At 41.0% G+C, this 16,326-nt stretch overlaps 3 protein-coding genes across 3 annotated transcripts; all 3 read right to left on the bottom strand.

Annotated features, from left to right (window-relative positions):
- Nucleotides 1-115: 115 nt before the first annotated feature.
- Nucleotides 116-7,653, bottom strand: dohh (deoxyhypusine hydroxylase/monooxygenase). The gene is made up of 6 exons (XM_050055086.1): nucleotides 7,538-7,653; nucleotides 5,457-5,566; nucleotides 5,122-5,289; nucleotides 3,167-3,243; nucleotides 1,731-1,986; nucleotides 116-1,421 (listed from the first exon to the last, which is right to left on the bottom strand). Exons 2-6 carry the CDS (start codon nucleotides 5,560-5,562, stop codon nucleotides 1,111-1,113), a joined length of 918 nt encoding a protein of 305 aa, XP_049911043.1. The 5' UTR covers nucleotides 5,563-5,566; nucleotides 7,538-7,653; the 3' UTR covers nucleotides 116-1,110.
- A 937-nt stretch (nucleotides 7,654-8,590) lies between these two features.
- On the bottom strand, nucleotides 8,591-11,326 carry ncbp2 (nuclear cap binding protein subunit 2). Its single transcript, XM_050054733.1, has 5 exons — nucleotides 10,951-11,326; nucleotides 10,190-10,276; nucleotides 9,712-9,806; nucleotides 9,388-9,526; nucleotides 8,591-9,224 (listed from the first exon to the last, which is right to left on the bottom strand). Exons 1-5 carry the CDS (start codon nucleotides 11,023-11,025, stop codon nucleotides 9,126-9,128), a joined length of 495 nt encoding a protein of 164 aa, XP_049910690.1. The 5' UTR covers nucleotides 11,026-11,326; the 3' UTR covers nucleotides 8,591-9,125.
- A 403-nt stretch (nucleotides 11,327-11,729) lies between these two features.
- Nucleotides 11,730-13,749, bottom strand: fkbp2 (FKBP prolyl isomerase 2). Its single transcript, XM_050055621.1, has 2 exons — nucleotides 13,154-13,749; nucleotides 11,730-12,186 (listed from the first exon to the last, which is right to left on the bottom strand). Exon 1 carries the CDS (start codon nucleotides 13,604-13,606, stop codon nucleotides 13,190-13,192), a length of 417 nt encoding a protein of 138 aa, XP_049911578.1. The 5' UTR covers nucleotides 13,607-13,749; the 3' UTR covers nucleotides 11,730-12,186; nucleotides 13,154-13,189.
- Nucleotides 13,750-16,326: the final 2,577 nt, after the last annotated feature.

Genomic DNA, 16,326 nt, shown 5'->3' with positions numbered 1-16,326 from the left:
AACAGGTAGAAAAAAACATCAACTGAATGGAATTGAACACAAAGATTGACACCGCATTGCTGTGCAGAGAACTTGTGCTGTAGGACTGAACAGATAAAAAGGCTCGACAATAAAATAAATGTGTACAGAATTATTTTAATTTTACACACAGTACACATGTGGATAGAAGACACAAACCGAAACCTGTGTTCCAAAGCAACCAGAGCAGCATGAGAGAATGAGGTTTTATTTCACAATTTCTTTTATCCCTTCAATGAAGGATGTGTATTCCCCACCATACTGTAACTCTACAACAGAGAGACTGATAGATCTTATATAATTTCTTATAGCAAAATTAGTCTGGCTCACAGGATGTAGCCTGTGTGTACAAGTCTGCCACTGGCTGCCTATTTCAGACGGAAGCTCCCTATGTTGCAAAGGCACCATCGTTGCATCCTGTGCTTAGCGCCGCCCCGGGTGATTGTGATTGGTTTTTTAAAAAAAACATACAAACAACTCTGTGTTTTTTTCCTTATTGTAGAATTATGATGGGGTTCAGCCAGACCTATATCCAGCGATGGCATGGCGCTAACACAGAGTGTGGCGGTAGGTCTGGCTATATGAGGCTATAGCAAAATGACCTAACACCACGTAGTGCAGCCTGGATCACAACCAATGCCATAAACTCAAAACAAGTCATATAGCCCTGTCTCATTTCCATTCTGTCAGACTGTCCCTTAAAATCATCACATCAATCCCACAGGCTTTCAACCTTCAGCCCAAAGCTGACCAGGGAGTGTGAGCATAGTGGAGGTGCTGTAGTTTCCACAAAACTCCAAATGACAGCAGTGAAGATGTGTGCAGTTGCATCTTGAAGGGGGAAACAACACAGGGGACACTTTTCCTTTCTGTCCCCCCCACACAGCAACACCCACACCATGCTTTACAGTTTCATTTTTTGGTTTTAAGCGCCAAGTATCTTTCATACTGTGGAGCTTGATCCTAGAGGACCCAATAGTTTTACTGATGCACTGAGTTGTCCTGGCACCTCTGCTGTATAAGATATTATATAGTACAGAGAGGAGTAAATGCGTTAAAAAAGCGATTTCAGTGAAGCGGGAACATAGACCTTTAACCCTGTAACCTGACGAGTCCATCTGCATACTGGAACTGATCACTGTTTTCATACTCCAGCATATCCAGAGCGACCTCACAGCTCTCCTTGACGACACGTTCTCCATCTCCACGGTATTGCTGCAGCACAGTCAGACACTCCTCTTTGCCGATGGACCCGAGAGCCTCTGCCGCCTCGTGTCGGACCATGGGGTTCTCACTGGAACGCTCCAGAGCTGCGCGCAGGGCTGGGACTGCGGCCGGGTGCTGCATCTGACCCAGGACATAGCCAATCTCGTGACGGAACAGAGCACTAGAGCACTGCAGGCCTGGAGACAAAGACAGTGGAAGAGAGGATGTTTGTCAAGCACGCCAAACGCTGCTCTTATCATCACATGGCTGCTTCACTGAGAGGCAGGCTGCATGTATGACATGTAGGATTGTTTTTTTCCCAAATTTGCATTGAAACAGTTCCACAGACTGATGACTGCACACATATTTCAATTCACAGAGAGATCCAAGGTTTAAATTGAGGTCAACATGGAAAGGACCAAACATTATCAGATGTAGAGCTGCAGTAGTGTGGTCACACACAGTGATGCATAGATAAAACATTAAACTATAGTGTAGTATCCTACCTTCTCCCAGTGCCAGCACAGCCTCCTCATTGCCCAGGTTCCGCAGGGCAAACATGGCACGGTAGCGTTCAAAGAGCGGCAGACTTTCATCCAACAAGATAGTGCGCAGCTCCGACACACTCTTCCTCACTGCTGGAGGAGCTGGGTCTACTGAGCAGTAGGGGTTCTTATCCGTGTTTCCATCATTCAGCTGCCTCTCGCCTCCACTCTGCAGCCACTCCAGCCGACGAACAGCCAGCTGACACGTCTCTGCAACCTGAAGGCAGCGGACATGACATTTACAACAGGTTGTATGCCTCATGCACAAGTTTGTTTCCACATTTCAGACATGGGTCTTTGTTGATATGGACCCAAGACTGTAGGAAAGTCACAACACAACCCCAAGGAGGATGAAACACAAGTTGTGTTTGTTGAGGCATGGTAGAAACACATGTAATGACATCCATTTGGCTATTTCACTGACAATACAATGAATTGTGATTTGGGGGCAAAAATAAATCACACCGCAAGCTGTGATTTTCATTAGGAGTCCATGTACTTAACCCCTTAAGGACAGGTCCAAAGGCTACCAAAACTAATTCAGTTTGTGTTAACATTCTGAAGATGAAATAGTGTAAAAAAACTTTTTGAAATATTTTACATGAAATAAACTGAGGACGCAATGACAATAAATGTCTTAGTGTAACATGCACTGTACAAACATGTACTACCTTGACAAATGAGTGCTCAAACTTCATGAGAATATCAGACAGCATCTCTGTGTTCAGTGAAACAATGTGTATTTATTTAAAAATTTGAAATTTTGGTAAATATTCAAACTTTCCACTACTATTACTCTAATGGACCTCCATTTAGACTCCAACGTCTGTAAGATGGCCAAAATATAAAATATAGATTGCATTAAGTTGTTTTGGTTTTAGGTTCGCCCCTCTCTCCAACTCCCTCCCTATTTTCTCTCGATTCATTTTTTGATGAGGTATTGAGTCTTTAATGAGGTAATGGTTGATTAACTTTGATGGGGTGTGAAAATGACAATTTCACTCATTAGGTGTAACACAGATTCCAAGAAGTCGTCCCCAAATGGGAGGCATCTGGTGTCTGAGATATTTGGACTCTTTTGTCAAAGATTGTCTCTTTAGTGAGGGATCATTACTCTCTATCAGCATTCAGCACTAACAAACTCTCTGACTGGTTATATAAATGTGCCTCAAACTGTTTCAGGGAACTCAATTGTGTTTTCATTTGCTTATGGTTAATCAACAAAGTAACATAAATTTAGATTACTTGAAATTAAATATTAAATATCAACCTGGATTTTTGTCATCTTTTTCATATTTACTTTATGCTGTGAAATAAGAATCTGATCCAGTGTTCTGTGTGTTTATCGGCCTGATACCACTGCCTTTTTAGTTACAGGCTAAGTGTCATGTTCCTACCTCTATGACAGGATCCTGACTGTACTCCTTCAGCAGGTCCAGAACCACAGGATCACCAATTGCTCCCAGAGCCTCCCCTATAGACAGACACACAGTCAGAGTGACAGACATGCAGACACAGATACAACACTGTTGCCTCTAGCTCTCATGCAGCTCAAGTATTTGTATCCTGTGTAACTGAGGAGGCAATACATGTTATGTAATGAGACGCTGTTATATATCGTTATCATCCGAAACTTTTCTGCTGCTGACAGAGGCTGTGTAGCTTGTGTCAGGAGAGTAATTTGAGGGTGCATATGGAGGGGTGAAGAGTCAGTTCACTACCAAACAAATGTGCTAACACATGTGCACTTTTAGCATGTGCGTTTCAATACATGTATTTACTTAAAAAACATTACAGGCTGTTAAAATTTTGATGGCGGTGAATCAAAGGATGAAAGCCAGCAAATGTAAAGTGTGATGAATAAATGAGCCACATCAGTCAAGCAGGACATTTTTTTAGAGATCTGATATTTAGTAGCAACCTAACAAGTTCCACAACTCTCGCCTAACGTGTATCAGGCTAATGGACAATAAAAGGAGTCTCAGGCGGAGCAGATTCCAGCAGCAGAGGTGACACCCAACCTGTGCCTTCTCTTTGACTCTCGACACTGCTTTCCCATCTGGCACATATACCTACAGTCTCTACCAGCGCCAGTATACAGTGAAGATAATCAGCAATAACTTTAAAGCATACATTTAAAACTTTAAAGCTCCAGTAGGCAACATTGCTTTGGTATAACTGAGTAAAAATTTTATAATATCCTCTAAGCATAATGTAAATCAAGTGGTCTGAGACAAACAATAGGTTTCTGCACCTCACCATGGCTCTGTGTTCAGCCTCTAAAGAAACAGTATCGTGCTGATGTGCATCAACCAATCAAAGGTCAGCTCAGACCACTGCGTTCATATTGGTTGTTCTACAGCATATGCGCGGTGAGGGAGAGCGAGGCTCGGGAGTATGTGCAGGGCCGTGAGGGAGGGATGAGGAGGGCTGCTGCGCGGTGAGGGAGAGCCGAGGCTCCCAGAGAGGGAGAAATAGAACCAAGTAGGATAAAATACGCGCGGGCTCGTCTGGTAGGAGGGGCTCAGGGCGGAGACGAACGAAACCTAACTCAGATGTGACTCAAAAATCAACCGTTTTCAGGCTTTCAACCTACTGCAGCTTTAACCTCTATGATTTTTATATACATAATACAAAAAGCTATTGCCTTATACAGATTAAATAAAATGCATGATTGGAAATGCCAAACAAAAGCCAAACTCACTGAGTATGTCTGCCTTATGTCTTTCTCTATTCACACACCAAGTTGATGGTCTGTTGCCCTAGTTTTTGCAGTGTGTCTTGCACTGTTAACACTAGTCAACCCTTGTCCCTTTTTGTGGGCCGATTCAGCATGCTGAACCATCGACAGAGACAGCAGAGCCCGTCTGTGATTGAAATCACTCTGACTGGTAGTTCAGCTCAGTGCACGAGAAGAGAAAAGGACGTGAGCAAAGCACACAAACGTCTAAAGTCAACCCTCTCAAACAAACTTATTACATTAGGTAAGAGGTTTTTTTTTTAAGGCATTGAGCTCTTAAGCAGAAATTGTTTTTAATCGTTTCTGTTATTGTTCACTGGTGCACAGCAAATATCCTTTGTTCTTTTAACATCAGAATATGCTGTTAATGTGCTAACTGGCTGACTAATGACTTGAATCCATCCTGTCAGACTTCTGGTTTCCAAACTACCACTACCTGCTCGTATGGAGAGTTGTTTCCTCTAACGCAGGAGCAGAACGTTCGTGCTAGTTGGCTGTTGGCTGCAGTCTTAGTGGCGTGCAAGTGTACTTTTAGTTCATGCACAAACGTACATGTGTTTGTAGTGAGCTGACTCTTCCCCCAACATAGTGTATGCCTGCGTGCATGTTTACCTGCTTCATGCCTGACCATTGGTTCCTGCTGTGTATCTTTGAGTACTGCAATCAAAGTGGGTATGGCCCGTTTGTCCTGCATCTGTCCCAGGCAGTAAGCCAGCTCATGCTTCAACAGGGCCGACTCGTCAGTGAAGGCCTTACTGATCCATTCTATAGCTTCAGCACCTGACACACAGGTTACAGCATAAATCAGTTCACACAATACAAGATATAACACAGCTGTATGTGCACATGCTGTAACTTGTGCAAGAGTCTTTTTGTTTACACAATTTCTCATTTTCAAATACTCAACATTTTCATGTATGTGTGTATGTTTTGTAGACATGTGTTACCTCCCAAGTTCCTCAAGGTGAATAAGGCTCTGAACCGCCGTGTTAGATCCAGTCCCGAGTCTGTCAGAACCTGTCCTACTGCTGACACCTGTTCCACACTGGTCATATTGCTGCAAAGGGAGACAGACAGCTTTATGTTTTAGGTTTTATGATGTGCAAACCACTTCACTTCCTTTATTTAAATATTTCAAACTGATGTGCTCAAAAATGTAAAGCTGCAAAGTTGAGTCTTAGAGGGTCCAAGGACGGAGGGATGTCGTACGCTGTTAAGCCCAACGAGGCAAATTAGGATTTGTGATATTGGGCTTGGTGGATAAAATTTAAACTGAAACTGATTTGAAAGTATTGTTGGTACAGCCCTTTGAGGCATGCTTTGTAATTGGGTTATAATGAACTTACACCTGACCTGACTAATCTGTACAGCACTTCAGGTTGTATTTGCGTATGAAATATGCTATTTAAATAAATTTGCCTTGCCTTAGAATCTATAAAGCAACAGAAAATTAAGCAGCAGCAATTTAGATATTTGATAAATTGTCATTTTCAAGATGAAAAAAAAAATCAATCACTAACATCAAAAACATGCTCTTGTTTATGCTTCTCAAATGTGACAATTTGCTGCTTTTCCTCGTCTTAACATGATACTAAATTGATTATATTTGGTGCTGGACTGATGTGAAGGGAATTTTAATGGTTCAAACAATCACAGAATAGCTTTGCTCCCAATCAGTACTGTTAAATGGCACGTCAGCGTTGTTATCCCAATCTGTGAGACCACAGTAGAAATTAGTGTTGCACGGTATACCGGTACTAAAATAGTACCGCGGTACTAGAGTATTCCAAACGGTACTATACTGCATTTGGAAAATACCGGTACTTTGAAATTGATTCAATTCATTAATTTAGTTAATTTATTTTACTCATTTATGAACACAAACGCCTTTCTTGTTCCTATTGGAGCACAGATTGTGCAAGTGGTGTGTATGATAACACCTGTATCAACATTCGCAGCTGGCCCAAGAGAAAGTCTGTCTCGCAAAGGGAGACAACACCAACTTAGTGAAACATTTGAGCAACCAAACCGTGACGTCTGTACTGAGGTACTTACCAAACCATGATTTTTTTGGTACTGTTACACCCCTACTATTTATTGTTCTAAAGGTTTGTATCCAAAAGGAATTCAGAGTATCAACAACACTAGTAGAAATGCATATAAAATGATAAAGCCTGCAATACAGTGTACAGGGGTTACTTAATAAAATGAACTGAGCTAATAGACAATAGCTGGTGAAACTTCTTAAGTGGTAACCCTTAAAGGAACACAGCAATTCAAACATACCATATCTCTCATATGAGAATATTTGTTACTTTTCCCAGCTGCATATCATTGAGAATGTCATCCTTTTGAGAGTTGTGGGCGGACAGTCACACAAAGTAAGTAAATTTATATCAACTAACCAATCAACTCAAATGAACTAGGATATTCTAACATTTCAATATGATCACGATGTGACAAATAAAAAATAAAGCTAACCCTAAAATAATCAAATGAATGCTGAAATCAATTTAAGTTATTTCACTGGTGTACATTAGTAACATCAGACAAAACTCAACACATATGACGAAATGTTAGACATAATATTAAATTATATATATAATACTATAAATACAAAATAAAATAGGAGGACTCAGACTTTAAGAGCTCATTAAAAGTTCAATGGTACAGCTACACCAAGCTGCCATGCCTGGCTGGCACTTATTGTGTTGTATTCTACTGTAACATAACATTGAAGAGGAAGAACTGGGTAAAACATATCGTCAGTACCTGTCAATAGTAGCCCACAGCTCCAGCTCCATTACCATTACCAGGGCTACCAGCCACGTTTCAGGCTGAAGTTACAGAAGGGTTGTTACGTTACCAGCTGAGGTTATGAAAGGCTGACCCGGCTAAAGCTAACTATTAGCATCTGCTGCATTAAACCTACACACAACTCCTGCAAAACATTTCTCACACAGATAGCTACATAATACAGAACAAACAGACACGAAGGTAGCACACGTTCACAGCCAAACGTACTCACCTGAAGGGTCTACAGCCAGTTGATACTCAACAGGACTCTGGGCTGGAACAGACAACTCAATGCTGCAGCTGCATGTGGCGTCTACAACTTCCGCTGGCAAGTCGACCTCATTTTCTTCTTCTCTGGATTTTAATGGCGGTTGTCATCCAAACAGTTGCACTACCGCCATCTACTGGATTGAAACAAAAATCTAAAAAAGGAGGACGAATACCTTGGTACTCTTGGAGGAAAAAAGCCTAGGTTGGTCATTCTTGTCCTGCATGCTGCTTAGCTCGTGCAAACTGTTCATTTTTGGCCACATTTTAAATGAGACATAGAATAAAGTGATTCTGATGAAATATCACTATTTTACGCTTAGCTTTGGTTGTTTTTTTCTGACGGAAGCGTTCGTCACACATGATGTGTCCAAAGACCGTTGGAAATTTGAAACTCCCATCAATAATTTGTTTTTACACTTTCTGGCTGTGATAAATGGAGTAGTTTTGGCTTGGAAGGGATATTTCTTTACAAATTAGCTGTAAAATAAATAAAAAATACAAACATTTAAATCTGTATACCCCTCCCCTAAGCCAAAATAGAATACACAGTCCCTCCCCAGTGCTTGGAAAAAAATATTTGGCATCAAACCACCGGCACCCTCACAGAGTATTGAAATATTGAAATGCAACCATTGATTCCAATTGATTTAATGTAACTTTACCCTTAAATTTCAATGGATAATGGTGTGTAATATGTGCTCCATGTCTGCTGGAAGTTTAAATAAACAAATGTCAACATGAAAGGTGATGTCAGTGATATGTTCGCAGCCAGTTCCCATTTCCCCAAAGAGGCCAAACAAATCTGTTAACGCTACCATAACAGCTACCATAATACACTTTTTCGCTTCATTTGCTAAATACACACATAAATAGAATAGTGTATTTATGTAATATGTAATTTTTTTCCACCCAAAAAAGCCAGAGTTGAATGACATTCACAAAATCAAGCACAGACCATTGGATTACTAGGCCTCAGGCAATGTGATCAGAAGAAAAACACCACTCACCAGGAATGTTAAAAAGAAAAAAAAAAATCTTTATTTAAAAAAAGCATATACCTAATTTGTGACACAAAGTAAATCAGTAAGGTAACATGAGAATGCTTCCTTGAACAGAGCTTCTATTTCTTCAGCAGAGTATTATTTTAACCTGACAAAGAGACTCAACATGTTCATTTTTACTTGATATCTGATACATCATCAACCCAGACACTACATGTTACTACTGTATAACCTTTCCAGTCAACAGCAGAATTGATGGTATTTCTATTCTTCACAAAAACTTTGGGGTTTGGCCCATGATACCATGTCGACTGATAGCAGGTATGAAAGGTCAGAGAGGCAGTCAGAAAAGAAAACAAAGGAAATAAATAACAGCTGCTAATTTCTCGGGTCCAATGGTCCATGCAGACCTGCTGTAGAGTTTTGATGGTAGATTTGGGACAAACAGTCTGTGATGGCATAAAGTGGCATTGTTTGAGAATCCATCTGGTTCAGGACTGAAGGTGGGGCTTTGTGTAGTCCAGGCAGACTGCTGTGGTGGGGTTCAGTCTAAAAACTATTGCGTCCCTCTGTTGGTCGATGCTGCTGAGCCAGCTTACCATAGCCGCCTCTGGCTGGGTCGTAGTCCTGCCTGTACTCATCTCTCACCTACACGAGAAACAGAAACGCAGCCAGATTAAGATCTGTAACATCAGAAAAATTAGAGAGCCAGTGCCTTCCACTTACATTTTTACTTTCAAAACCCTGTCAGCTGCCACAGTAGGATAATTACACATTCATACTTATAACGAACAACTGTAAGGATCTTCACCTGTCCTCCAGATTTGCCACGTCCGTACTGCCGTCCCTCCTTGAAGCCGGCGTCCCAGTCTGTCCTGATGATACGGTCATCCAGCCGTGTGCCATTAATGAAGCGCATCGCATTTTCTGCGCCTGCACGTGTGTAGTACCTGTTACATCAGGGGTTAAGGTCTGTCGCAGGCTCCTAAACTTGCACAACATGCACACTTTAAGCGATAGCAATAAAACATGAGCTTATAACAATGTATAGTACTATGGTTAGTGGCCAGGAAGGCAGATTGTTGACTTGGTATTGAAGTGTGTTTTGTGTTTGGTCTCCTAATTTTAAGGATACTCTACGAAGCAGAATCCACAGGCTGTCTTCTTGACTTTATCCAGTCCGATGATGATGCGCTTCACATCTCCACTTTTAGAAAACAGCTCGTGTACCTGCTCATCAGTTACAAAGACAAAAGTGAGAATTAAGATTGTAAGACATATCTGTTGAACCTTAGAAGACTATCCTGGAGATACTTTGACCTCTGACACATATAAAATAGATTTAAAACTTATCATCATTTCAACATAGACCATCAGAAGCCCTGTCTCTGATTTTGAAGACAGACTGCAAAGGTAAATCATGCTCAAATTCACATAACAACTCACTAATAAGAGTCAAAAGACTTTGGGGAGCTGACAAAAAAGTCACAGGCCATTAAAAGAAGGAAAAACCATTTGTCATAAAAGAACATAATGAGAATTACAATAATTGACAGACATCTGTGCAGGACTTTAACTAATGGTGAATCAGGAATCACGGTACTGTATCCTACCTGGTCCTCGGTGGTGTAGAAGGAGAGATTCCCAACATATAAAGTGTGGCTCTGCTTCAGCAGCTTCTCCTGTTCATAGCGATTACCCTGAAAACACAAGTAACGTTGAAAATATGAGTAAGCACCACTCCTAGAAAACTGAAGCGATTTTATGATAATAAACCCTAACCTATTGGCTACTCCCTATGTCGTACAAAAAATAAACTCAGCAAATTCTGTATATGCCTAGATGTCTTCACACATGCAGCACACACACTGATACAAAGCAAAAAAAATCATTTGATATTTGAGGCTTTCAGCAGAAGATGTTTTGTTTATCAGCAAGTTCAACGTTGCCTTCTGATCTGTCTATCTGTAGTTATCTATCTAATAAAACTTTATCTAAAGCCTCTGTGCGGATCGCCCTTTTAGAGATCATTTAGTGGTCTCGCAGTGGGATCTTTAAAAAACGCCGACCAGCGCAACTCCAGTAAGCTGCCTTGTTTAAACGCGAACTGGACGTAACGTTAAGCTAACGATACTACACACCACGTTGAGGCTAATAGTCGAAACGCTTGAAGCTCATACCTGCAGCACAGTGCCGGACAATAAGCAAGGCAAAGAAAGCACCTCTGAGATGTCTTAAATCTAATCTTACAAAGAAGTAAAAGGACCCCTAACATCACAAAGCATGGGCTGCCCGCTCTGTTGTTTGCTAACGGTTGCTAACAAGATAAACCTTGCCGTTGACGTCTGCGTTCCTTATATATTTCCCCACTCACCTTAAAATGCTGGTCTCTGTATTGACTTATATCAACGTAAGAGTCGCTAATCAACGCATTTAACTTCACAGACATTGTGAAAAACTCGCAGAAAGTCGCTCCGCAGGTATTCAAGTATTACGATAGGTTCCGGTTTATGTGTCGGTCCTCTGAAGAGCTCCGGGTGGAACATGTTGATATGAGATGTCTACATTACCGGCATGGCGCCGCCTGTTGGTATGGTTTTCATTTCCTAATTCTGTTTAATGTACATTATATTTAAAATAAAAGGTGTGTTTTTTAGATCTCTCTCCACAAACGCATGCTGCGCTTTTACTTAAACTAACAACACTTAACCGGAACTCAGATTTCGGGATCAACAATAACTTGTGTCGAATAAATCCAAAATGTCCAAGTCTCTCCCAAACTGTCCAAAGTCACATGACAGTTGAAGCTGACAGCACTGTTAGATGTGGTGCAGCACTATTGGCTGTTGCCCTTTCATTTAATGCCATTGGCTACTGAAAGACTGGTCCTTTTGTTTTTATCCTGAGTCTTGTCTTTCAGATATTTTTAAATATTTTCGGGATAATAGTTTAATAATTTAGGGATATTTAAAATATGCATTTTTTACTTGCTTTTGATTTAACTCCTATTAGTGCATTTGTGTCTGCTTTATTATTTATGTGCACAGGGCTTGTCAGGAGGCATTTGTCACAAATAAGATCTGTGAAACACACGTATGTGAATGTGTAAAAACCTGTGTCTCCTTGTCCAACAAAACCACTTTAGACTACAAATTTTCCCACAAATCAACATTTTATTTTTTTTAATTCAAACATGTAAAGTAAGAGAAAAAAAAAACAGAAAACATTTATCACAATCTGTCCCCTCCTGAGTTCTCACTAAATCAACAACCTAAATGATTTTGTCAAAAGAATGTAGAGATATGAATGAACCTGCTTATAAATCACAGACAATTAAAAACAAAAATGAGATGACTTTATATATGACTTTATCATTAACCCGCTGCCAAATACTGGGTGTAGTTGCTCACTGTTGGTTCTTCAAATGTTTAGCAGGGGCATACAGCACTACTTGTATCATATAAACTTCTGACCAATAAATCAGAGCACAATAAGCAAAGCCAGAGTAAGGTAAACAGTGGCTCTGCTGGGGGTTGTCAACTCTACTCCCAGATCTTCCATGTAGTCTTCATCAGAGGTCTCCATGTAATGCTACAGCAGCTCCTGGAACCTGAAAGAAAAATATAACATTTATTAAATAAGAGAACAGCAAGTGTATACAATCTGATTGTTTTTGGATTCATCTTTGGGAAAAAACTGTTGTCCCCCACAGAGGTCAGAGGTCAGGTTTGAGTAGCAGGTGGGGTTGGTAGGGATTCAGTGTGTTGCTGAAGAACGTTACAGTAGAGCAGATGCTTTATGTCAGGAGGGCTTTGAGAGTGAAGAACACCTCAACCTTTAAAACATGCATGCTGATTTTCTTAGAATACAAAACTCAGGATTAACAGTGAATCAATAGTCCTTTTTTCCCCACTTTCTGTCACCTGCAGCTCTTCAGCTCACTGTGGCTGCTCCTTGTTATATTATTCCCGACAATATTCAAAACTGATCCTCTGTCAAAACATGCCAAAAATGAACAGGTTTTGCTTTGTAGACACATTTTTGGCAAGTTGAATGCTTCAAATATGACGCAGCGACAGTGAACAGGAAATGAGGAGGCAAGTGTCAGTTTGGTAGAATAATATAACTCTGGATTAAATGCACTTGAAGCACTACAGAATGTGAAGTCAAATTTAAATCCAGTGCTGCAATGGCGGACCCCGCCACTAACAATAAAATCTGCTACACAGAGAGGTATTTACATTGCACTGAATGGCTTTAATTGAAAATTTAGACCACGAATTGTACCAAAAATGTGGTTTGTTTTCATGAAAATCTTACAGTGGAGCTTTAATGTGGGTTTTGATTCATTACCTAATCTTGATGTATGTGCTTAGACTATAATTACAGTTCAAAGGCCTTGATTTTTCATTTGATCTTGAGCTTGCATGGTGCATGCTCCTAACTGAATTTGCATTTAATCAAATGACCACACAGGAAACCCGAGGCCAGGAATAATGGAGGCTTACACGATGCATAGAGAAGGTGATGAACTGGGCATCCAAAGCAGCACAAACTATACATTTATATTAACTTACGTTTTGAAAGTTGCCTTATTTTCCCGCTCCTCTTCATCAAAGCTCGGATTTCCTCTCGATGCTGAGCAGCTCCACTTCAAAGATGAGCGTCGATCCTCCGGGGATCTTTGGGGGAGCTCCTCTGTCTCCGTAGCCCAGCTCGGCGGGGATGACCAGCTTCCTCTTTTCGCCCTCACACATGCCCAGCAGACCCTGGTCCCAGCCTTTGATCACCTGGCCGGTGCCCAGGGTGAAGGTGAAGGGCCTGTCGCGGGGAATGCTGCTGTCAAACTCAGTGCCGTCCTCCAGTTTGCCTGTGTAGTGCATGTTCAGCACATCTCCTTTCCGGGACTTGATGGGGCAGTTGTCCACTCGCTTCTTGATGCCGATCTGAAGCTTCTTCTTCTCGGCTCCGCTCACAGCCGTCGGGCTCAGAGACAGCACGGTCACGGCGAACAGCAGAATCACCCGCATGGCTGCAGTCCACTTCTGTTTCCACGTATTGAAGGGATTAGTTTGGAGAAGCTGAAAGCTCCGTGTGCAAATTTTGTAGGGATGAATAAGGGGAAATGGGCTGGGAAATCTGTTACCGAAATCGGATGTACGTATGGTAGACCCGGACGTATTTCTTCAACTGTGTTACCAGCAAAAGTGTCCGGAGACCTGTTTGCCACAAGGCTGAAGATAGCTTCAGATTCGTAGGTTAGGTCTCCTTTACATCACACACACCTCGCCTCCTCTCTCCTCATGTGACCTGGAAATCACCCCCTCTGCTATCATGAAGGATATTCCAATCCCTTAAATGCACCTTGAAGAGACGAGGAGAAGGGAGAGAGGAGCCATCTAGAGGAGCTGTCTAGAGGAGCTTAGAGCAAGGAAACACTAATGAATCCTACAGAGAAGTCTTTTATCAAATGACGTGACTACAGAGCTCCCCAAGGGTCATGACGAGATTTGGGGGTTTTTTTTGCGTACCTTGGTGTATTCCAAGTGTTACATCGTGAGCAACTGGACTTGCTTAAGTGTCTTGAAGATGTTTCACCTTTCATCCAAGAGGCTTCTGCAGTTCTGACTGAACTGAAGGTTAACATTTGTTTAGAACTGAAGAAGCCTCTCGGATGTGAGTTGAAACGTCTCCAAGACACTCAAGCAAGTCCAGTTGCCTATGATATAGCACTTAGGGTGACCATGACCTTGATGACTGAGGATCTTCACCAACATGCTGTGATGTACAACGCCTCACCTCCACGATTCTTTATTCACACAGTTGATTCTCACACTGCTCACCCTGTAGTGTGTGTAAAGGGATCTACAGATAATATCATACAACACAATCACATGAGATGCAATATAATACGCCATCAACTTGGTAAAGGTAACACTTTAAAATATGGGATAATTTAATAGTAAAGTGTGGTGGCATCACACAAAGCAGCAGTTTGTTTTTTTATTTTACAATACAATTGACATACATACATTATTACGCAGCTATGTGGTGTTTTATTGTGCAGATAACAATAATGCAAATGAATGGAATACCTAACTAATCATAACAAATAACACTGATCTCTACAAAAATGAGAAGATTGAAGGAAATATTAAATGGTTATTAAAATCCACAACAGTAATTATAGCTTTCTACTAATAATCAGCTCAGTGGCATAAGGTAGTTATGATGGGCCCTAGTGCACACTATCATGCACATATCGTCTCGTCACATGATCAGAGACTTGACATTGGATAATATCAACATACATATTACCCACCAGTCATCAATTTCATATCTGCACATAACAAAAATATCAGAGAAAATAAGAAATAATTAATTCAATGTACAATTTTTAATAGTTTAATATAGAATAGTTAATTTATAGTTATAGATTACTTAATTTATAAAATAGTTTATTTAAAGCTAAAGAATAAGCATATACTTTTGTTATAGATGCTTTTGAGTATTTTACAAAAAAAGAAACATGACAGAGATGGGTTTGCCTTTTTAAAGGGTACATATAACAAATGGCACTAATTTTAATTTAATGAGAGTTCCTTTTCGAACACAGGCATATTTCCAAGGTGGCAATCACTCATAAAGGTCCATTCTCCACCCGACACACTGGCTACAGTTACATGATGGCTTCTCATTCAGAATGAAATAAATCTGAATGAAATCATTCGGAATTAAAGTCTTTCCAGGTAGTTTACATGAGAAATATTCATTCTGAATGAGGGTTTACACGGGAGATCAGTTTAATCGCCTTTATTCAGGTCTGCACAAGGTTTGGGGCAGGGAAGGTTTCTGATTGGATAGGGGGCGGGGCGGATGTTACGTGTTTACGCTTACCGGAAGAAAACACTGTAGTCCTCGCTCTGGATAACATGATGCTTGACGATGCTGTTCTTAGTGCCTTTTTCGGGCTTGTTTTGCTTATATTCTTGAAGCAGCAGTACGACAACAACCTTGTTCTGCTAATGCTTCGTCTGTTGTGGAGGAGAAGGGAGGTAGAAGGTCAAAGAAGGGAGATAGAAGACCGTGCTTTGGCAAATGGAAACCGGTGAGTGCAACAAGTCCGACTGCTCTATCTCAGCACGTTGCTATGCGCGCTATATACGTCATCGCACCAGAAGGGCAAGGATACGAGCATGTGCAGAAAGACTGGAATGAACTTTAAGAGGAATGAGCGTTTACATGCACACAAAATTCTTTCATTCGGAATGACAAACGGAATAAACCACCCCCTTTAATCGGATTTAATTTTCAATCGGAATGACCGTTTACGTGACCACTTTTAATCGGAATGGCCTCTCATTCCGATTAAAAGTGGAATTAAACTGTCCATGTAAATGTACTGACTGTTGGAGGCCCCCCACCTCACAAGCCCCAGTGCAAACACACTGCCTGCACTGTCCATATTTACATCCCTGAATTGGCTGTGTTTAACAGTTTACATGAGTGAATAAAGGCTTCCTGTAGCTATACGAAAGGCTTTCATAGGCCAATAAGAGCTTTTCCTATGAAAGATACTGTGAGGTTTTGAAATTGTTGTTGAATAAGGGGTCCTGTGTTGCATTGAAAGGTGATACACTTGTCTGGCAGGTCATATGTAAATGATGTTGCTAAAGACTGATTATGTCCAACAAGGATCTCTCATTTGGCTCCATCCTCTTCCTCACCTCCCACTCTAGCATCTTCGTGG

This window comes from Epinephelus moara, chromosome 10 (assembly GCF_006386435.1).
Source record: "Epinephelus moara isolate mb chromosome 10, YSFRI_EMoa_1.0, whole genome shotgun sequence".
NCBI lineage: Eukaryota > Metazoa > Chordata > Actinopteri > Perciformes > Serranidae > Epinephelus > Epinephelus moara.
The sequence above is the reverse complement of the archived record's forward strand: the minus strand, read 5'-3'. Positions and strand labels throughout refer to the sequence as shown.